The 21243-nt window shown below is 38.6% G+C and overlaps 1 protein-coding gene across 1 annotated transcript; it reads left to right on the top strand.

Moving 5' to 3' along the window:
* Positions 1-527: 527 nt before the first annotated feature.
* Positions 528-19965, top strand: LOC130417510 (gastrula zinc finger protein XlCGF57.1-like). The gene is made up of 2 exons (XM_056743105.1): positions 528-579; positions 12924-19965. Exon 2 carries the CDS (start codon positions 12935-12937, stop codon positions 14756-14758), a length of 1824 nt encoding a protein of 607 aa, XP_056599083.1. The 5' UTR covers positions 528-579; positions 12924-12934; the 3' UTR covers positions 14759-19965.
* The last annotated feature ends 1278 nt before the right edge of the window (positions 19966-21243 follow it).

The raw sequence follows: 21243 nt of genomic DNA, 5'->3' as shown, positions 1-21243 counted from the left end.
ATAGTAGGCCTATGGTAGATTTAAGGTTAATGTCACACACACACAATTTTTTTATATTTTAGAAGGCGCTTGCCACAATTAAATTCAAATGAACAACCAATGAGATATAATCGTGGCGAAATGTTAAGAGGATGGACCTGAGTAAAATATATGAGAAGGGGAAGTACTTATGCAAAAGATGACATCATATGATTTCTGATTGGTCAATAATGCGATAAACAACTTAAGATCACTATATAAATATTGGAGTCAGATTTATAATTGTTAGACAACTTCAGATTAACTCTGTGTTACCTCGGTCTGCCAGATTTCTTTCTGCATTGGACAACTGATTTTGCCACAAACAATAGAAACATGGTGCAGATTAACCACTATTACAGTCATTCCAGGACAGTCAAATCACACAAACGAAAGCGACATTTTAGCAGAAATATGATTACATTGTATATTTAAAAATTCTCTTTACACTCCGTTACAGTGGGGGCGCTATGCACCTCTAGAGTTGGTTCGCGATCCGGCATACAACCCAAGAAGAAGAATCCTGAGGAAACCAGCAGGAGGAACTTTTGAATGCTGTTGGTAAGTACGTTGAATTTTTTAAATATATATATATATCAGAAATATTGTGAGAGAGAACTAAATCATTTCGCTTTTGGTTGACTAGCGGTGGAGTGACGTTAATGTGAGCGCGTCGTGAAGAGTAGAGATAGCGAAGTAAAGTGAACCAGCGAGTCTGCTTGAACTAGTCTAAGTTAGTCATCTAACTTATTTCTTCAAGACTGCTCATAACTTCTTTAAATCAGTTACACAAAAAGGTAAATTGGGCTAATCGACATGTGAAAAGAGAGACTGATGAGTTCTAACTAACGTAATTGTTAGTCAGTGAGGCTAGTTGTTAAGACGCAGTCCAAACTTAGCAGCTAATGTTGTGCAGCTGGGCCAATGATGACAAAAACGTTTTTCATATCAGAGCTTGACTAGATTCTCTGATGGAAAAGTGTTTCAATATCGACCAACGCATTAAATTTAGAACCAACAATGAATGAATGTTTACATTATTGAATCAAATGCTTAGTACATAACAAGCTGCGTCCGATATCACGTCTGAATAACTGTGGTCAGGCCAGACTCCACTTTGAAAACGTCGGTCAAGCCCTCATATTAGTGATGGGCCGTTCGTGAACGATTCGTTCGAATCTTAAATGTGACTCGGGAAGAACGAGTCGTCTTGGGAAGTGATTCGTTCAGTCGCGCATGCGCACATGCTCCGGACGCTTGACAAATGCAATCAGACCCGCAAAGAGAATTGATTAGTTCACCTCTCGAGTCTTCGGGTTTGAGTCGTTCCTTCATCACGTGACAGCACCGTACGCATAAGCAATGCAGTCAGAGCCGGAAAGAGAATTGATTAGTTCATCTCTCGAGTCTTCGGGTTCGAGTCGTTTGTTCTTTTGTCATGTGACATGACAGCTTTTTGTCAGAGAAATTAGTTAATTTACGATATTTCTTTCAAACTGGTGCATATGCACAGTCATTTCTGGGCTCAAATTATTGCTTTTAACTTCTGTCTCGATGGTTCTTTTCCATAACATGTGGAAATAAAGATAATAAAGTGTTGGTTATGCTTTAAAAACAATAAGTCTAATCTTCATAAAATACAATAACTTGTTGAATTTATTTCCTTTGAGTTAGCCATTTAGATTAGACTATAGTGTTACTTACTATACTTTTGTAACATAAGACACTTTAGACATTAACACTGTGTAAACACTCTTGAATGTTTCTTTATTGTTTATTTTTGTTTCAGAAAAGCTTAAGCAAAGAGGATTACAATTCCAAAATAAATTAAAACAATTTAAATAAAAAATACAAGAAAATGCAAATAAACTAAAGCCACAGAGCCTTAAGAAAAACTAAAACAAAATATTGCACAACAAGCTAGGCTTTTTATAAAAAATAAAATAAATAAGCTTAAAAAGATAACACACTGTGGCTATATTTTAGAACATCCTTTAACCCATGTTTGCATTCAAAAATACAAGCTCCCGGACCTTGGATGGGCTGAGTCTGTTTCTTCTTTCCGAGATAATCTGCCCAGTAGGGCTGCAACAACGAATCGATTAAATCGATAAAAATCGATTACTAAAAGAGCTGGCAACGAATTTCATAATCGATTCGTTGTGTCGCGCGACACGGAGATGTTTGATTATTTAAAAAAAAAATATTTGAGCGCAGAGCGGAGTGAACACACTCGGTCGCTCTCGCGCACTGATGCTAGCAGAGTTCGGCGCCTCATAGACAGGGCGGAGCAAAAATAAAAATAAACGAGGAAAGTTACATGGCGGAGGCAGAGAAATCCGCGCGACCCAAGTCATCCAATGTGCGGGAGCATTTCACACTAAATAAACAGAAAAAGTGTGTTAACTGCAAAATTTGCAAAAGCGACATGGCACGGGAGCACCACCGCAATGATCCAGCACCTGAAACGCAAACATGTTGGACTCTTTGATGAAGAGGAAGGGAGTTCAACAGCAGGTTAAGTCACTACAGAATCCTACTTTTGTTCCATTTTGAAGTGAAGAACGTAATGTCCCTGGTGCGGGTGTTTACTCGTTATCCAGCGTGACAAGCATGACAAGTTAGCGTTAGCTGGTTAATAACAGTATAATCAGGGGTGGTATAGTTACTTTGCACTTTGCATTGCAAGACTAGAGACACGTTTTTATTCACTCGCCTTTTTTGGACCATTCATTTATCAATCTGTGGTCATGTATTGCTACACAGCAAAAAAAGAAGCTTTTCTTACTTAGTAATTTATTTCTCGTTTCCAGTCCAAGTATCTAAAAAAAATCATGATTATTAGACAAGAAAAATGGCATGAGAAAATTAATTGACGCTCAAAACTTCTGTTTGAAATTATATCTCATTAAGATTATTTTTCGTACCCCATTGGCAGATAATTTTGCTTGTTTTAAGCAAACAATCACTTATTTTGAGGTGTTTTTTCAGAAAACAAGACATCATTTCTAATGCTATTTCATGTGTCTAGTAAATGTATCTTGATTTAAGATTTTTATTGATATTTGGACTGACAACAGGACAAAACTACCAAGTTAGAAAAGCAATTTTTGCAGTGTATATTCTGTGCTTTTGTCCCATATGGGTATTATTGACAAATATATTTGTGTGTTGTACTTTTTAATTTAATTTTAAAGTTCTTTTATAGCACTTGGTCATCTTAAGCTGTGTTTAAATGTGGTGTATAAATGAAGCTTGCACTTACTACAATGATGGTAATAATTTAATGAATAAGCTTCAAGTGAACTTGAGAGAGAGAGAGTGTGTGTGTGTATCAGTGTGAGAGTTTGTGAGTGTGTGCGTCTGCCAGTGTGTGCATCTGCGAGTGTGTGTCTGCAGTGTAGTGTAGAGAACAAGTTCTGACATTCAAACAAATCCTGTTAAATTTTCTAATTGTAGTGTTCTTTATTTTTTATAAATTATTTATTGTTCTGGCAGCTCAGGTGGCACTTTATTTAAAAAAAGTCTATATATTTGGCAGATGTAAAACATACATGTGTCTGTTTTTTGTGTTAGTCCATTTTTATTTTATTATTATTATAACAGCTCAGGGATGTTCAAGGAGCAACATGTTTGTGCAGTTTCTAAAGATTTAAGTTCTGTTTTTGAATAAAGGGTTGGAAATGAATGCTTTTCTTGGTTTATGTTTTTATCCGATTCATCGATTAATCGAAAAAATAAGTTATAGATTAATCGATTATTAAAATAATCGTTAGTTGCAGCCCTACTGCCCAGTTTTAGAAAAAATTCTTTCAGATGGAACAGATGTGGCCACAATGCAAAGTCTTGCCTTCATGACCTCAGAAAGGGTTTTGTATACTGGTGAACAGCTCCTCGACCAGGCCAGAGGGTCTGATGTGCGGGATAAGAGGGGCTCTGCAAGGTAGGCCCGCATCTCCATCATAGCATCTGACGTCTTAGAAGTGGTAGCAGAAGGCCTCAAGCTTGCTGCCCTCTCGTCAAAGTCTTCCCAAAACATGGCCCCTGCACTGGCAGTCGCACCAGTGCCACCTTCAGAAGTTCTATCTGAAGTAGTCTCTTCCTCACTCTGAACAGCGTTCATAGCTGCAGCAGCTGCTGTAACCCTCTTTACTGTCTCTTCTGCTGCCTGCTGATTGACAAAAGCTTGCTTTTTGATCCTTGGGTCCAGACAAGTAGCATCAGCAAGCTTCTGAATGTGTTCTACTTTGCCAAACCTCTTGGTCATTTCCAACATCAGGGAATCCACTAGTTTCTTAACATGGTCAGAGCTGGAGGAAATTGTTTGATATCGGGTGACAATCCTCTGAAGACCTCTTATCATCAAAATGACTTTGGAGGCAGTCACAAACCTATGAAGATTACAAATAGTTTATAAATTAATAATAAATCTGAAGCAACTGTACTTCTATGGAAGTATTCAACTATTGTCTTGACCTTTTGCAATATTGCTTGGACCTCCTTCAATGAAGCTCTGACAATGAGGTTCAGCATATGTGCGAAACAAGGTATGTGGTCCCAGTGGAGATGGTCTTTCAGGGCTGAAACAATGTTGCTGGCATTGTCTGTAACACAAGCTACAATTTTGTCACCCACACCCCATTCATTTGTAACTCTTGCCAGCTCACTTGCCAGGTGAGCAGCAGTGTGTCTCTCCGTCAAAACAAAGCAGTCCAGAAGATAGGAGGTAATCTGAAAGTCCTCTATGAAATGGCATGTCACAGTCATGTAACTTTCTGTAGTCAAAGAGGTCCAGCAGTCTGTTGTGAGACAAACAGCAGAGGCACTCTTGATTTTGTCCATTAAATTACCTCTTAACTTGTCATACAGCCTAGGCATTACAGTTTTGACAATGTTTTTCTGCTAGGTAGACTGTATGATGGGTCCAGAAGATGTGAATATTCCTTAAAGCCCTTGTCCTCCACTATAGAAAATGGCTGAAAGTCACAAGCAATCATTCTCACCAGAGCCTCATCAAGTTTACTTTGTCTTAATGGATCCATTGGTCTCGTTACAAAACTGCTCAGGGAAGTTTGCTGTTGTGGCCTCCTTGGCCGAACTGGTCCTTGGATGGTGGTGGGTGCTGCTGGTGTACTGGATGCGGTAGATGTGGTCAGCATGCCAGCCAAAGCTGTGGAAGGTCCAGCTGAAGAAGTGGTGGTGGTAGAAACAGCTCCAGCTGCTGCAGGGCTATCATCTTCATTCTCTGTTCTAACGTGTGCTAACAGCACAGAAGGATGTGAGGATCTAAGGTGCCTCCTCAAATCAGAAGTGCTTCCTCCTTTTGTTGAAAAACATTTTTTGCATATGTTGCATTTTGCTTCAATGGCTGAAGTTGCCACAAAATGAATCCAAACATCACTCCTTTTTCTAGTGATCATTCTCCTGAGATGTTAGAATATTTCTGAGGCTCTTCTCCTGCCCTCACCTAGTGGGGGTGGGTGTGGAATGGTCACCTTGGTGACAGTCCAGAGTGACAGTTGTCCATCAGCTGAACTTTGTGTGACCCAAGCACCCTCTATTTCCAAGTAAATCACTTTAACTCTCCAGTTTTTTGTCAGTTTGGTTACAAATGTTGAAGCTGACGTTATCATAACCTTAAAATGTTAAACTGACATTAATCATTCAAATTCAAAATGTTATTTGCTTTATGTCACTGTGACCAATTTTTGACCAATTTTCTTATACAAATATTAAACCAATATGTCAAGTCTGCCTAGTTAAAATGGTCAAAATTGGAATAAAAACTGCTTTGTAATTTTAGGCTTGGATTTTTTTATTATATTGCCTAGTCCTGGTGTTTGTTTATTGATGGACAAAGACAGTTTAATGACAAATCAATCAATATATTATTGTTTTATTCATCTATAAAATAACACAGATCCTGAAGAAACAGTAACAAAAACATAGTGACATAAATGAGCAGACCATTTTTATTTATATATAAATGATAATTACACATATTTATAATTTTATGATAACTCATAAAACTTAAAATAAATTCCAACATACAAAAAATACATGTTTACTTTATAGTATTTTATACTGATACGGCAAGTGGTCACGTGACAAAAGAACGAACGACTCGAACCCGAAGACTCCAGAGATGAACTAATCAATTCTCTTTCCGGCTCTGACTGCATTGCTCATGCGTACGGGGCTGTCACGTGATGAACGAACGACTCAAACCCGAAGACTCGAGAGATGAACTAATCAATTCTCTTTCCGGCTTTGACTGCATTGGTTTAGCTTACGAAACTGTCACGTGATGAACGAACGAGTCAGACCCGAAGACTTGTTGTCAGATGAGGTGAGCTAATCATAGACTGAAGACCCAGGTTAACAATTAATTCATCTTTTCTGTTTCTTATAACATTAACGTTTTGTATTGTTTGTAATGTAATAAACGTTTGCATAAGTAGTAGATGTGTTTGGAAAGTAACCTGTAATATTTGAATTATATTTTGCTAAAATGAACGATATGACTCGAAAAAAGATTCGTTCATTTTGCTGAACGAGACTCAAAGGTCAGAGTCAAGGCAAGGCAAGGCAATTTTATTTATATAGCACATTTCATACACAGTGGCAATTCAAAGTGCTTTAGATAGAAGAAATAAAAATAAATAAGAGTAATTAAAACAGTTTATAAAAGTAAAATACAGTACAGTACAGACAGTCGGAAGAACATTGGCAAAGTGCTCATTCATTAAATGCATAGCTAAACAGATGCGTTTTGAGTCTGGATTTGAAAGTGACTATTGTAGGAGCACATCTGATCTCCTCTGGAAGCTGGTTCCAGCTGCGGCTGGCATAATAGCTAAAAGCAGATTCGCCATGCTTTGAGTGAACCCTTGGTATTTCTAGCTGATATGATCCTAGTGATCTGAGTGATCTGTTGGGTTTATATTCATTGAGCATATCTGCAATGTATTGAGGTCCTAGGCCATTGAATGATTTATATACCAGTAATAATACTTTAAAATCAATCCTAAATTTAACTGGGAGCCAGTGTAAAGACCTGAGGACTGGTGTGATATGTTCATATTTTCTAGTTCTGCTCAGAATCCTGGCGGCAGCGTTCTGTATGAGCTGCAACTGTCTAATGGTCTTTTTGGGAAGGCCAGTGAGCAGTCCGTTACAGTAATCCACCCTGCTGGTGATGAAAGCATGAACAAGTTTCTCTAAGTCTTGTCTGGAAACAAAGCATCTAATTCTTGCAATATTTTTCAGATGGTAGTATGCTGATTTGGTTATTGCTTTGACATGACTACTGAAACTAAGGTCTGACTCTAGTGTCACACCAAGATTCCTGACTTGATTTTTAATTGTTTGACCCCTAGAGTGAAGGTATGCGTTCACCTTGAGAACTTCATCTTTGTTTCCAAATGCAATTGCTTCAGTTTTGTCTTTGTTTAATTGAAGAAAGTTTTGACACATCCAATTGTTGACTTCATCGATGCATTGGCACAGGGAGTCAATGGGGCTGTAATCGTTAGGCGATAGAGCTAAGTAGATCTGTGTGTCGTCTGCATAGCTGTGGTAAGCAATTTTGTTCTTTCTCATTATTTGGCTCATTGGGAGCATATACAGGTTGAACAGGATTGGCGCAAGAAATGATGAGTCAGTAAAATGATCCGAACTTCCCATCACTACCTCACATTGGTTTTCTGCGCGCGCATACATGAAAGATTCCAGTAGTAGCGCTGGACGACAAATTTCAAAATAAAAGCGGTTTCGCACTCTTTCATTTGTGAGTGTTTTAAAGGTTGCAAGTGATATTGCTAGGGCAATGAGAGACGACGTTACAAGGCCGTCGATAAGGTATTTTGGTGGTTATAAGAGTGTTTTTATATTTAGATTAGATTCAACTTTATTGTCATTACACATACAAGAACAGTGTAACGAAATGTTGTTTAGGTCTAACCAGAAGTGCAATTAGCACGTGCAGGATATACACTGTTTATAAATACAGAATACAATATTAGGAAAAAACTGTACAATGGGCATAAAAAACGATTATGAAACTATTATGAAAAAACTTTACAGAAGGAATGTTCTATGACAATATGACAGTCGCTATGGTCAATATATGCAGAAGGCTATATACTGTGAACATTAATGTACAGGTGGTTATGAACAGATATTAATTTAGACTATACAATAGTGCAAGTGACTTAAGTGTGCATTAATTACAGACATTAGCTATTAAAGTTGCAGTGCAATAGAAAGTTAATGCGGTTATTAAAGGTACGGTGCAGAATAAATGAAGTTATTAAGGTTACAGTGCAGTAGATGAGTTTATGCAGTTATTGAAGTTACAGTGCAGTAGATGAGTAGCTGCAGTTATGAAAGTTCCAGTGCAGTAGATGAGGTAATGCAGTTATGAAAGTTCCAGTGCAGTAGATGAGTAGCTGCAGTTATGAAAGTTCCAGTGCAGTAGATGAGGTAATGCAGTTATGAAAGTTACAGTGCAGTAGATGAGGTAATGCAGTTATGAAAGTTACAGTGCAGTAGATGAGGTAATGCAGTTATGAAAGTTACAGTGCAGTAGATGAGTTAATGCGGTTTTGGAAGTAGTACATTAGTGCAAATCAGCATTCAGTATAATTTTCCTTGTGTGCAAGTGAGCAGTATAGAGTGCAAATGATGCTGTGTGTGTGTAAACAGTCCCGTAGAGCAGATAACATGAAGTACTGGTGTGTACAGTTCAGTCATGCGTGGCAGCCCTGTAGTGCAATGTAAACATTGTAATAGCAGCATTACAGTTAAAGTTATGAGGGGTAGTGCAATCAGTGGGGGGCAGAGTTCAATAATGAAACAGCTCTGGAAAAAAAGCTGTTTCTTAGTCTGCTGGTTCTTGCCCGGAGGCACCTGAAGCACCTACCGGAAGGCAGTAGTGTAAACGGTCTATGAGCGGGCTGAGAGGAGTCCTTGAGAATGCTGCGAGCTCGACGCAGACAGCGTTTCTTCTGGATGTCCTCAATGGAAGAGAGTGTAGTCCTTGTTTTCACCACCCGCTGCATTGCCTTGCGCTAAGCAACAGAACAGTTCCCGCACCAGACTGTGACACAGTTGGTCAGTATGCTCTCTATCGTGCAGCGATAGAAGTTCACCAGGGTAGTTGAAGACAGTTGGTTCTTCTTCAGAGTCCTCAAAAAGAAGAGACACTGGTGAGCCTTCTTGACCAGGCATGAGGTGTTGGTGGTCCAACGCCACACAAATTGCATAGTAACACTCTTATAACCACCAAAATACCTTATCGTCGACCTAGAAATCACCTAAAACATTATAGAAGCTGCATAGTAACCCTTTAACATCGTCTCTCATTGCCCTAGCAACATCACTTGCAACCGTTAGGAAATTTGGAAATTTCCTAACGGTTGGAAATTTGGAAATTTGTCGTGCAGTGCTCCTACTGCAATCATTTATATGTGCGTGTGCAGAAAACCAAGGTGAGGGCTGGCTTGACCGACGTTTTCAAAGTGGAAGCTGGTGATAGATCCAACTATGAGATATGGCTTGTAGATCTTCTAAATCTAAACTTTGAGTCCAGTTTCACTAGATCTCTCTCCGTCAGGAACAAATTACACCTGGAGATATCAACTCCGTTGTGAGTCAATCCTTTAACCCAAACAACAGGGAGATATAGAGCTGAAGGGAAGGCATAATAATGTCTCATGACATTATTATGGACCTTGAGATGTAGACCAATGGATACTCACATCAGCATAAGACACAATACAACTCCCAATGAGGTTAAACAACAGGAAAGTTAGGAGCAAATAATATGAATAGAAGTGAATAATAAAATATAGGAATGAATACATATGATGAATATTGTAATAAATGGGATAAATGAAATAGAATAATAAAATGAAATAAACAAGAAACAAGTGTATGTTTCTATCCAGATCTATCACTGGCGTAGTTCAGAACAGGAAGTAGGTTGACAGAAAACTGCAATTCATCGTCTGGCCTAGAGACCGGGGCCAAAAGAAAGCAGAAACTCATTGAGCCCCATGTTAAATGGAAACTTTACAGCCCAAAAAAACATGTTTACAGCCTGGTACAAAACATTATTTTTGTCTATAGACGCATGTATATAACTAGACGCCGCATTGTCCGCTGAATCGTACATCAACGCCACCGCCATATTGGTGAGCGCAAAAGCAGACTACGAAGAAATGTGTGAATGGTGGAGCTCTGCAGTCATCTAGATAAAAACACAACATCGTTTTCATTTCTCAACTTATTTCAATACTTTTCAATTTACGTGGAGTTCAAAAACGTTAAACTTTAAAATATATTAATTGTCCTACGGAACTGGTAAAACTCAGGCTTGTCAAGCAATCGTTTTGGCTTAATAATTGTGTACAGATCGCTATGTGAAATTATTTAAGGTAAATTAAATGCACATGATAAGAACACAGCTCATTCACTTTAAAATCATGGGAAAAATCGAAACAATTCGTCTTTACTATATGACTATATACTGCTGTTTCATACTTACAATGCACGGCAGTTTTGTTTGTTTTACTATATCACATACATCGTGTTTTACTGCTGTAACGGGTTTACCGTAGGACTGTAGCGACGCGTCGATGAAGTGGACGCGTCACATAGACATTTTGTCGACGTCATATTTTTTCGTCGACACTTTGCAGCAGCTCTCCATACACATGTGGGAGACCAAAAAATTGGGATAGGAATACTTCAAATTTAGTCCATAACGTAAAGGTGTCGTTATTTGCGCTCTTTACTTAATGATATAATTTTGTATAACAGTAAAATAATTCTATTTATTTAATTTTGTGTAAAGCGGAATACTTTTTGCTGTCCAAAACGGTGGTTTAATAAAGAATATTATTATGATTTTTTTTGGAATCTATTTGAGATACATTATGGTTTTTATTAATCGAGCAACAGAAAAATAAGCGTTGGATTAATTTACCAATTACTCGACTTAACGATAAAATAATCGTTAGATTAATCATTTAATAAATAATCATTTACCCCCAGCCCTAGTTCACCGGAGAAATAAAATAACTTTTATCTTTTTATCGTCTAAAAAATACTACAGCAAAAAGCAATTTCAACAGAAAAAAAAGCAACACCCGTCAAACATGATCGTTATAAATAAACTTTATTATCATAAAAATACCTGATTAGGCTTGAGTAACAGTGTTAAAAAGATAGTCTATAGGATTTCCAAGATTCTAGAAGGTGTTATGGTCTTATTCTGCAGTGCGTATTTGGAGTTTCCGCACCAGAGTGCCCTCTGGCTTTTGGATGCAGCAGGATTTTCCCGTTCTTCACTCAAAAGCTGTGCATAAATCACGTGATATTTATTGTCGGTTTATCGTGACAGCCCTAACATGTATGAACATAAATGCATAAACATGCTGTTAAAGATCGCACATTTTTTTTAGCAGTCACTGCCTGGTTGTGGAAGCACAGAGTTGTAATGCGTTGTTGAAGTTTATTTTTAAGGAATTTCCAGCTCACGTAGATATAACACATTGAGAGTTTGTTCGATTAACTTCTCCAAGGAATTCCTTTGTGAACAAGTCACAGGTCGACGCTGGATTTAGGGAGAGACAAAAATTAAAAAGCAGTTCTGTGCCGTCAATATTGGATCCAATAGGAATGGTGCCACAATCTTATGTGTGTACAACATATTTGTACTATGCGTCACTATTGCTTTGTTAGAGATAGCTTGATATGCCCACGGAATTAAGTTAGTATTACCTGTGGATCTCTAGTCATTTGTAATAAATGCAGAGGTTGACGGTGATCTTAATCTTGTGCGAATTGGCATCTCTGTATCCTATACAATTTTTCAAGGTTTTATCCACAGTTTGAGAATATTGGGGATGCTTTGAAGTGTTTTGGTATTTTTTCAGGTGCTGATTACTATCCATAAGTTACCGGGAGTTTTCCATTCGTTTATTAATCATGGAAACTAGAAAGTCTGTGATCGCAGTGATCTTTTGTCCCGTTGGCAATCACGGGTCTCAAATGCTGACAAGTATGTCATATATCATAAAACGCCATACAACTATAGGCAAGACAAACTATACGCAAAGCCTTGCCATCACATCCGGTAAATAAGTCTGTAAATTTGAGTAAAATCGTCCCGTGCGAATGAGTCGCATGAAATAAAGGTGTGGGGAGATAATTTATAAATGACACTAGGTCCCCAGATAATGCTAATCTCTTGCGAATGGTCCTTATGTGTAACCTAACATCACGTCTCCAACCAAATTCACAAAAGGCTCCAACTAAGTTTACTATGCAAACTGCTATCCAATCAAAGAAGTGTGCGTTTATTTCCAAGTCTTCAATGCGGCATGTCATTTAAACTGAGCGTTTGTGGAGCAGGCCTCAAAACCTGGGTAGAAAACAGCCTATTACTTATAGATGTTGATGTTTTTGAATGTAAAAAAATACACGAACATCATAAGTAAAAGACAATAAACAAGCCCAGTGTATGAGCCTTTAATATTGGTAGAAAAATGATTTCTCCATTTCTGTATTTATTTTTGCTTTTTTACATTTCTTCATGGATTTATTTTGGTATTAATTTATGGGCTTCCGTACCATCAGTTCGATATTTTGGAGGCAGCGTGGATGTATCCTTCGCTGTCTTCAATGTCCTGCAATTCTATACGATTATGTGCACAATTGTTTTCATTAACGATTAATGAAGAAACTAGTGTAAAATTTCCAGATTTATTGGATGTTGTTAAGAATAGAAACATGTATCTACGTATAGCATTTACCTACAATTTTATGACTTAATGTTCAGAAAATGAGGAATATCACGAAAACATAACTTCATTTAAATTTTTAAAACTTCATTTTAGATCTGCTGGAAATGAAAGATGAAAGTGATGAACTGAATGGACTGGAGGAGACACAACAGTATCAGATACCTCATCATTTCAAAATGGAAGAAATATCTTCTGATTGCTCGGAGATGAAAAATACTTCTTCACAAACAAGGCAAAGCACGGAAACAAGAGAATCTTTCACTTGCCCTCATTGTCAAGAGGGCTTTGCTTCAAAAAGAGACTTTGATCTGCACATAAGAGTCCACACTGGAGAAGAGATTTTCACCTGCCCTCAGTGTGGAGAACATTTCTCGTGCGGAGAACAACTTGGAGACCACATAAGAACTCACATTGAAGAGCGCCCGTTCTCATGTCTTCAGTGTGGAAAGAGTTTTAAACAAAAGTGTACTCTTAATACTCACATGGTAATTCACACCGGAGAGCGGCCATACCCGTGTCCTCAGTGTGGACAGAGTTTTAGACAGAGCAGTGCGCTTAATAAACACATGAGAATTCACACTGGAGAGCGCCCGTACACGTGTGTTCAGTGTGGAAAGAGTTTCAGAGAGAATAGTAAGCTTAATAAACACATGAGAATTCACTCAGGAGAGCGCCCGTACACGTGTGTTCAGTGTGGAAAGAGTTTTAGAGAGAATGGTACACTTAATATCCACATGAGAATTCACACTGGAGAGCGCCCATACACCTGTGTTCAGTGTGGAAGAAGTTTTAGACAGAGTGGTGCGCTTATTGAACACATGAGTATTCACACTGGAGAGCGCCCATACACCTGTGTTCAGTGTGGAAGAAGTTTTAGACAGAATGGTGTGCTTATTGAACACATGAGTATTCACACTGGAGAGCGCCCGTACACATGTGTTATGTGTGGAAAGAGTTTTAGACACAACGGTATGCTCAATGAACACATGAAAATTCACACTGTACACCGCCCGTACCCGTGTCCTCAGTGTGCAAAAAGTTTTAGAGAGAATGGTGCGCTCAGTGAACACATGAGAATTCACACTGGAGAGCGCCCGTACACGTGTGTTCAGTGTGGAAAGAGTTTTAGATTGAAAAGTACGCTTAATTTCCACATGAGAATTCACACAGGAGAGCGCCCGTACACATGTGTTCAGTGTGGAAAGAGTTTTAGAGAGAATGGTGCGCTAAGTACTCACATGAGAATTCACACCGGAGAGCGCCCGTACACATGTGTTCAGTGTGGAAAGAGCTTTAGAGAGAATGGGACGCTCAATGAACACATGAGAATTCACACTGGAGAGCGCCCCTACACGTGTGTTCAGTGTGGAAAGAGTTTTAGACAGAATAGTACGCTTAATTTCCACATGAGAATTCACACAGGAGAGCGCCCGTACACATGTGTTCAGTGTGGAAAGAGTTTTAGAGAGAATGGGACGCTCAATGAACACATGAGAATTCACACTGGAGAGCGCCCTTACACGTGTCCTCAGTGTGGAAAGAGTTTTACAAGGAATTGTAAGCTTAATATCCACATGAGAATTCACACTGGAGAGTGCCCGTACACGTGTGTTCAGTGTGGAAAGAGTTTTAGAGAGAATAGTGCGCTTAATAAACACATGAAAATTCACACTGTACACCGCCCGTATCCGTGTCTTCAGTGTGGAAAAAGTTTTAGAGAGAATGGTGCGCTCAATGAACACATGAGAATTCACACTGGAGAGCGCCCGTACACATGTGTTCAGTGTGGAAAGAGTTTTAGACAGAGTGGTGCGCTCAATGAACACATGAGAATTCACACTGGAGAGCGCCCGTACACGTGTCCTCAGTGTGGAAAGAGTTTTACAAGGAATTGTAACCTTAAAGTCCACATGAAAATTCACTCTTGAGACAGTTCTTACACACTCAAACGTTCAACCTGGACAATTGTTTACAGAGTTTTCCAAACGTGCAAGATCCAAAGAACCATCTGGATAGAATGCTTTCATTGTTGAGGAATGGAGGATTTGAAATTCCACAATGGATAAGTAAGAAGCCAGATCTGAAAGTATGAACTCTGGATCAATAATGATCATTAGGATCTGACGAAAGGAGCTTGTATTTAATATTTACAATGCGCAATATTTATAGATGCTTTGCTAGACAGTATGTCCCTTTGGGTTATATAACCCCTTTTACAACTCGAGGAAATGTTGGACAAAGCCTCGTGAGTGGGATGACTCTTATTACTGCACACGCAACTCCCCAAACGGAGAAGACGTTTATACTTTACATGTTTGCTGTTGAGATCTTCTTTAAAACGACAGGGGGCGCACAAACCAAATCGTCCTGTAAATCCGCAGGAAGTAGAAGAAAAGGAGGAATTGTATCGGAATTACGTCAGATCATTCAGAATGGCGTCTTGCGAGCAGCTGCTCGGAAAAGGAAACGTAGGAGGTTTTGTGTTGTTGCTATTATTAGGGGTGCTCCGATCAGGATTTTTGGAGCCGATCACCGATTCTCGTTCACTAAAAGCTGTATCGGCCGATATCGATCAACGATTACAGGAGCTATTTGAAGCTTTCTTATTACCAGAAGAGAAATTCTCATGAATTAACAAATGAATATTAATAAGTAACATATTTCGTAACACTTTCCTTAAAGCATGTATTATGCATTATAAAGAGTTATTAAAGGGTAAAATGCATTATTAATATTCAGAATGTCGTTGTTGTAATGCATTATATGTTGTTGCAAAGAATTATAACCAATTTAAAATGTGTAATATAACAATGAATTGCTTAGTGTTATAATGTATTAACTAATAACAATTATCTATAACACATTACAATGCATTAAAATGTGCATTACAATGCTTTAAAACTACTTTTATAAAAAATACATTTAAGGAAAGTGTCACCACATATTTTTATAAAACATAGCAGCATGTGACATGAGTCCCAGAAACCCTTTGTCTTCCACAATATAAAGTGGCCGTGATCAAAGCAAATTTATTACATTATTTTATCTGATAATCTGATATTTCTTTATGCTTCTTATTGTCCTTGCAGTAGGCTTTTAAAAATGTCTCTGTTACTGACAGCTGAGGAGAGGTTGCGATAGATTTAGACTTTTCATTTATGATTCAATGTTTCTGTTGTCGGACATAAAATAATAATCTAATTACAAGCAAATGTTTATGTTCATATGTCCATTCAGTAGCAATGACAGGTGCCTGTAAAAGGTGTTTTGTACTCGCAAGAAAGCTGTGGTTTGGTCATATATGTGCTGCTTCACTGAACAGAGAAAACGCAGTGAGAGGCATTTTCCACTTGCTGAAAGCTATTATTTATCCAAAAAGACGCTATTTTATGAGGTAAAAACTCTGTAAAGACGGCACCACAGCGCCTGTGTGTATGCGCGTGCACGGGACGCGGGGAGTGATAGATGCTTATGCACCTCGAGACTCTGTTGACCACATGCGCGTTTCGCAAAAACTGAGCAAGCATTTGAGAGTAAGAATAGGAAACACACGTCCCTTCGCGATAGTCTACCTCCTTCCGCTCACAATCACGGTCAGTCCATTCACGATCACGTTCTAATGACACGAAATGATAAATAGGGGAATTGAAAATCGCCTTTATGGTAGTGCGTCAAAATGACAGATTGCCTTCAGATTTTTCCATCACTGGTAGAAAAAAAGAATTTTCTGTTGACACGATCTGTGCAGCTGAGTGGCGCTCGAGCTGCTGAACTGCCCGCTGACTCTGCGCGAAGCTAACTTTGAAAACTACTCGCACTCCTTTACGTGACTAACACTCAAATGTTTTAAGAGGTTGCTGGTGTAAAAATGTTTTGGGTGCTTCCCGCATCGTGGAATTCGCATAGTACACACGTTTCAGATTGATAATGCATTGTCTATTTCACACACCTTGTAGAATTGCCAGACCGGTGAAGCCATTTTCATAGCGCGTAAAAAATGTCTCTCAATTTTGCGTCATCTGATCGGCTTTTCTGGATCGGCCTTTTAGAGACCGCAGATCATACTTCCCACAGTGATTATCGGCCGATTATGATCGGAGCACCTCTAGCTATTATCAAATAAAAAGGTCGAAAAAGGAGATGGAATGTTCACCAACTGCATGCCAACAAACGTGGAGATGTAGAATACATCACTCTTAGGAAGCAGATGTGTGTGATCGAAGGGGAAATGCATTTGGAACTGTTGTTTGTTGATTTAATACCTTTTTACATCAAACTTTTTGTTCACTCTTTCATTTCTGTACATAATGCAGACACATTTCTACATATCATTGGTTAGGGACTGCCAGTGGCGGCTCCTGACACTTTTGATTGGGGGGGCAATGGGGGGTCCTGGTCATTTCAAGGGGGTCTCATGAAACCAAAAAAAATACAGTGGACATGGCTAATAACTGCATATTTCTGCTACTAAACAAATACAACCAGATCCATGCACACTGTGAAAAAATGACGAAAGGCAAAACAAAAAGCCGCGTCTTTTGACAGAATATTCAAGACACTGGTACTGTTTGAACCACGAGTAACTAAAACCATTGGATGCTGCCCCTGCGATCCAAAAGAACGACACGGTAATGATTTTAATTTAGGTTGTCTTGGTTTCTTGTCTGGGCCATGGCTTAAATCCCCGGTTAAATCCTTTCCATTTCAAATAATGTATGTGCAACATTAAATGCAAACTGAAAATAAAAATTCAATTATATCAATTACATCTGTAATCATAAAACCCCTGTAGGATCTCCCAAATGTAATTGATATAATTGAATTTTTATTTTCATTTTGCACTTAATGTTGCACATCCGTTATTTGAAATGTATATTTAGATACACAATTGCATTGTCAATTTACATACTGCATTGCCATTTTGCATATTACATTGCAAATTGAATTTTGCAACACATATGCTCCCATATGCGAGTTGCTCCGGTCCCACCTCCTCATCCTCTAATTCAGTTGTTCTCAACTCTGGCCCGCGAGATCCATTTTCCTGCAGAGTTTAGCCACTTAATGTAGGGCTGCACGGATTGTTTGGCATATCGCATTAAAGTACCGCGAGAGCGATACAAATCCGTACAGAACAATCTGCACTTGAATTGCTCTCGCGGTACTTAAATGTCATACTCTGATAGATTTGCGCAGCGACGCATTAAGTTGAACGCGTCTATTCCTAAAGACACTGATTAGCTTGTTCAGGTGTTTTATATCAGAGTTCGGACTAAACTCGGCGGGAAAATGGATCTCGCGGTCCAGAGTTGAGAACCACTGCTCTAATTCCTCGGTGTCCTCTATTTCTAATTCTAGGATCAAGCAGGGCTCGCCCTCCACTGCTACGGGTATATTTTCAGTCCTATTTCCGTCTGCTGTCAATTTGTTTTTAGGTATGACGAAGCGATCCATTTTTAGCTTCAAGATATAAAGTACGTTGCAGCACTTGCGGGCTCGCGGCAGCGAACGCAATGACGCAAGGCACAGCGGCAGCAACGTTCATGGGGCGTCGGAGTGATTCTTATGTTTATATTTTTTATATGTCGAATAAATTATGAATTATTATTGTTCTGCGTAGTTTGAAGAGGACCATTGTTAAATATTTTTACGGATATATATATATATATATATATTAATATATATTAAATATTTTTTAATCACGGAGGCGGTGGGGGGTCAAATGGGGGATCAAGGCGTTTTTTGGGCGGGTCTTCAGACCCCCCCTGGCGCTCCGGTGGGGACTGCTAAATGTACATTGCCATAGATTAACCCATTGGATATCTTTGTTATATAAAATCAGAAAATATAAGAGAGGTTCAAAAGAGCAATGTTTATAAATATTGTTTTATTCTGAATACAATATAAAACAGACACATTGATCATAAAAGATGTCTGTACAGGCAAACCTGTTCAGTCAAGATCTCTTCAAACCTGTTCATGTTGAATGTGGCGCCGCGCGAACTGTTCGCTCGAGTCACAAAAAATGTTGTGCACGCCGCCACTCGAAATGAGCTCGCGCTCACCCAAAGCGAACACCGCGATGACGATATATTTGGCGCGCGCACCCAAACGAACTAGCGAATGCGTCGAGTATAACCCAGCCTTAAGTCAGTTAATTGCCATACAAATCAGCCATGGTTCTCCATACCTGAAGACTAGTTCCAGTTTAGAATGAAATCATGTTTTTCTTTTGGATCTTTAAGATCCACGGTTTTTATTCTGAGAGTGCTGCGGTCCTTAGTGTGTCCTAAAATAGAAGTCCTCGTGACGTGACGGATGTTACTGAGTATATACTCGAAATATTAACTTATTTCACTATTCATCCTTCTTTTCAATTTTACTCTTTTACTTTTTAATAATTTGTCCACAGACACATTATAATTTAGTTTTATAACTTAGTTTTGTTGTTTTTGGAAAAGAGTTTTATATCTGCATTGCGTGATGACGTAATTTCTGGCAAACTCACGCTGCGTCCTCAGATCGCTTTAAGCGTGCTGATGAGAGGTAAGCAATTAGCGATGCTTTCTCAGCACATGTTGGTAAAAGTTTATAAAAGTTTGATTAAGCCAACGGCATGTAGTAATGTTGTTCATAGTGTTATGGATATATTAGAAAGTGTTTTGTGAATGGAATGATTGTATTAATGGTTTTATTACCGAGTGCAGGTTTGAGTATGTGTGTGTGCATCAGTAAAACGTTGTGACTAGCGGATTAAATAACTGCTCTTAATCTGTTTAGGTGAAAAATCACAGACGAAAAATGCACTCATGCTGTGCTCTGGTTAATCCATCCAGGTTTGCTTAAATCTGTTCTGTTTCTTATTACATCCATTTTGTGTCGATTGTTCATCTTTCAGTTCATGATTGATTTAAAACTAGCTCCAGGAGATTATTTTGTGTGTCTAGATAAGTGTTTGAAATAATTCATTTTGCGCTTTATGCGCTTTGTAATGTGTTTTAGGCGTTTTGATTTGTCATTGTGATGTGTATTGAGATCGCTTTGAGCGTGCTGAGGAGAGGTGAAAAGTCACATTTACTCATATGCTGTACTCTCTTTAATCCATCCATCATAATAAAAATCTCCATCAGCAACAGTTCCAGTTGTTCCTTTTATTCTGTTACACAACGCAGAGTCGTAATAAGCAGCAAGAACCAGCCAGGTAACATACACACCACAGTGCTGTCAAAACAATCTGCATGGCGATGTTAATTCGCAAAGAAACATTACATGCCTGCGCACATAAACATACCTAGTTCTTTAATAGAAATATAGCTACTTTTGTGCTTCTATACGATTGTTTTGATGTTAGATTTTGATTTATTATATTGCACTCTGTCTTGTAAGTATTAATAAAAAAACATGCACATATGCCTTTTTTTAAGTCAATTGTGATTTATAACACCTTGGTGAGTATGTTTGTTTAAAGTTCGGTTTATGTTAATAATAATATATATCTGCTGATCATAGTGGTGCAGTAAATCTACTTTAACGCTGGAGAAACCTTAATAGATATGTTTAGCACAAACACAACATGGTGGCCGACATTCTTGTTTTGGGAACACTCATGCATAAAAAAGTCGCTTTTTTAGTCCCCTAAAATGCAAAACAAACAGCTTTAAAGTTTTCAGTTTAAACGGTCTCGAGTAAACGGCATTTTAGATCAGAAGAGCAGTTAAGAAGTTATAGATCACCAATAGTCGGATTTTCTGTTAGTACATTTACATTTACGCATTTGGCAGACGCTTTTATCCAAAGCGACTTACGTTGCTTTATCCTATACATTTTACATAGGTATTTGCAATCCCCTGGGATCGAACCCTCAACCCTCTTTCCACTGAGCTACAGGACATATACAGCAGAGAGAGAAACCAATTGTTCATAGTAAAGATTGAGCTGAGAGCGTATAACGTTACGCCTATAGATGCCTGCATGTGCTAAAAGTGGCAAACGTTAGCAAATACATTTACTTGGACATGCACCTGACACATAACATGAGCCTTCTCGCCGTTCCCTCTCCCTTTACTAATGCAATATGACAACTAAAAGTAGATGACAAACAGTTTATTTCATGTTTAGTTTTCTGGCCGATAGTTAACTGCTAGTTGTGTAACTAACAATGTTAGCGAGAATATACTGTACTAGTCGCAACCACTTAATGATTTATGGAAGTCACATATTTAAGTTTATATTTATGATTATCCAATCGTTTTGCACAAGTGTATCCTCAAGTTATTAGTCATTGAAGAAAGACTTACCACCACCATGGCCTGAGGCCGATCTGGCTGCTCAGATGGACACCCTTACTTTGTCTGACAGAGGTGTTACAACTCATTGGCCAGTTATGTCCCAGACCTGGGGGCGTCCTTCTGTT

Source organism: Triplophysa dalaica, chromosome 3 (genome assembly GCF_015846415.1).
Source record: "Triplophysa dalaica isolate WHDGS20190420 chromosome 3, ASM1584641v1, whole genome shotgun sequence".
NCBI lineage: Eukaryota > Metazoa > Chordata > Actinopteri > Cypriniformes > Nemacheilidae > Triplophysa > Triplophysa dalaica.
This window is presented reverse-complemented; position numbering and strand designations above follow the sequence as displayed.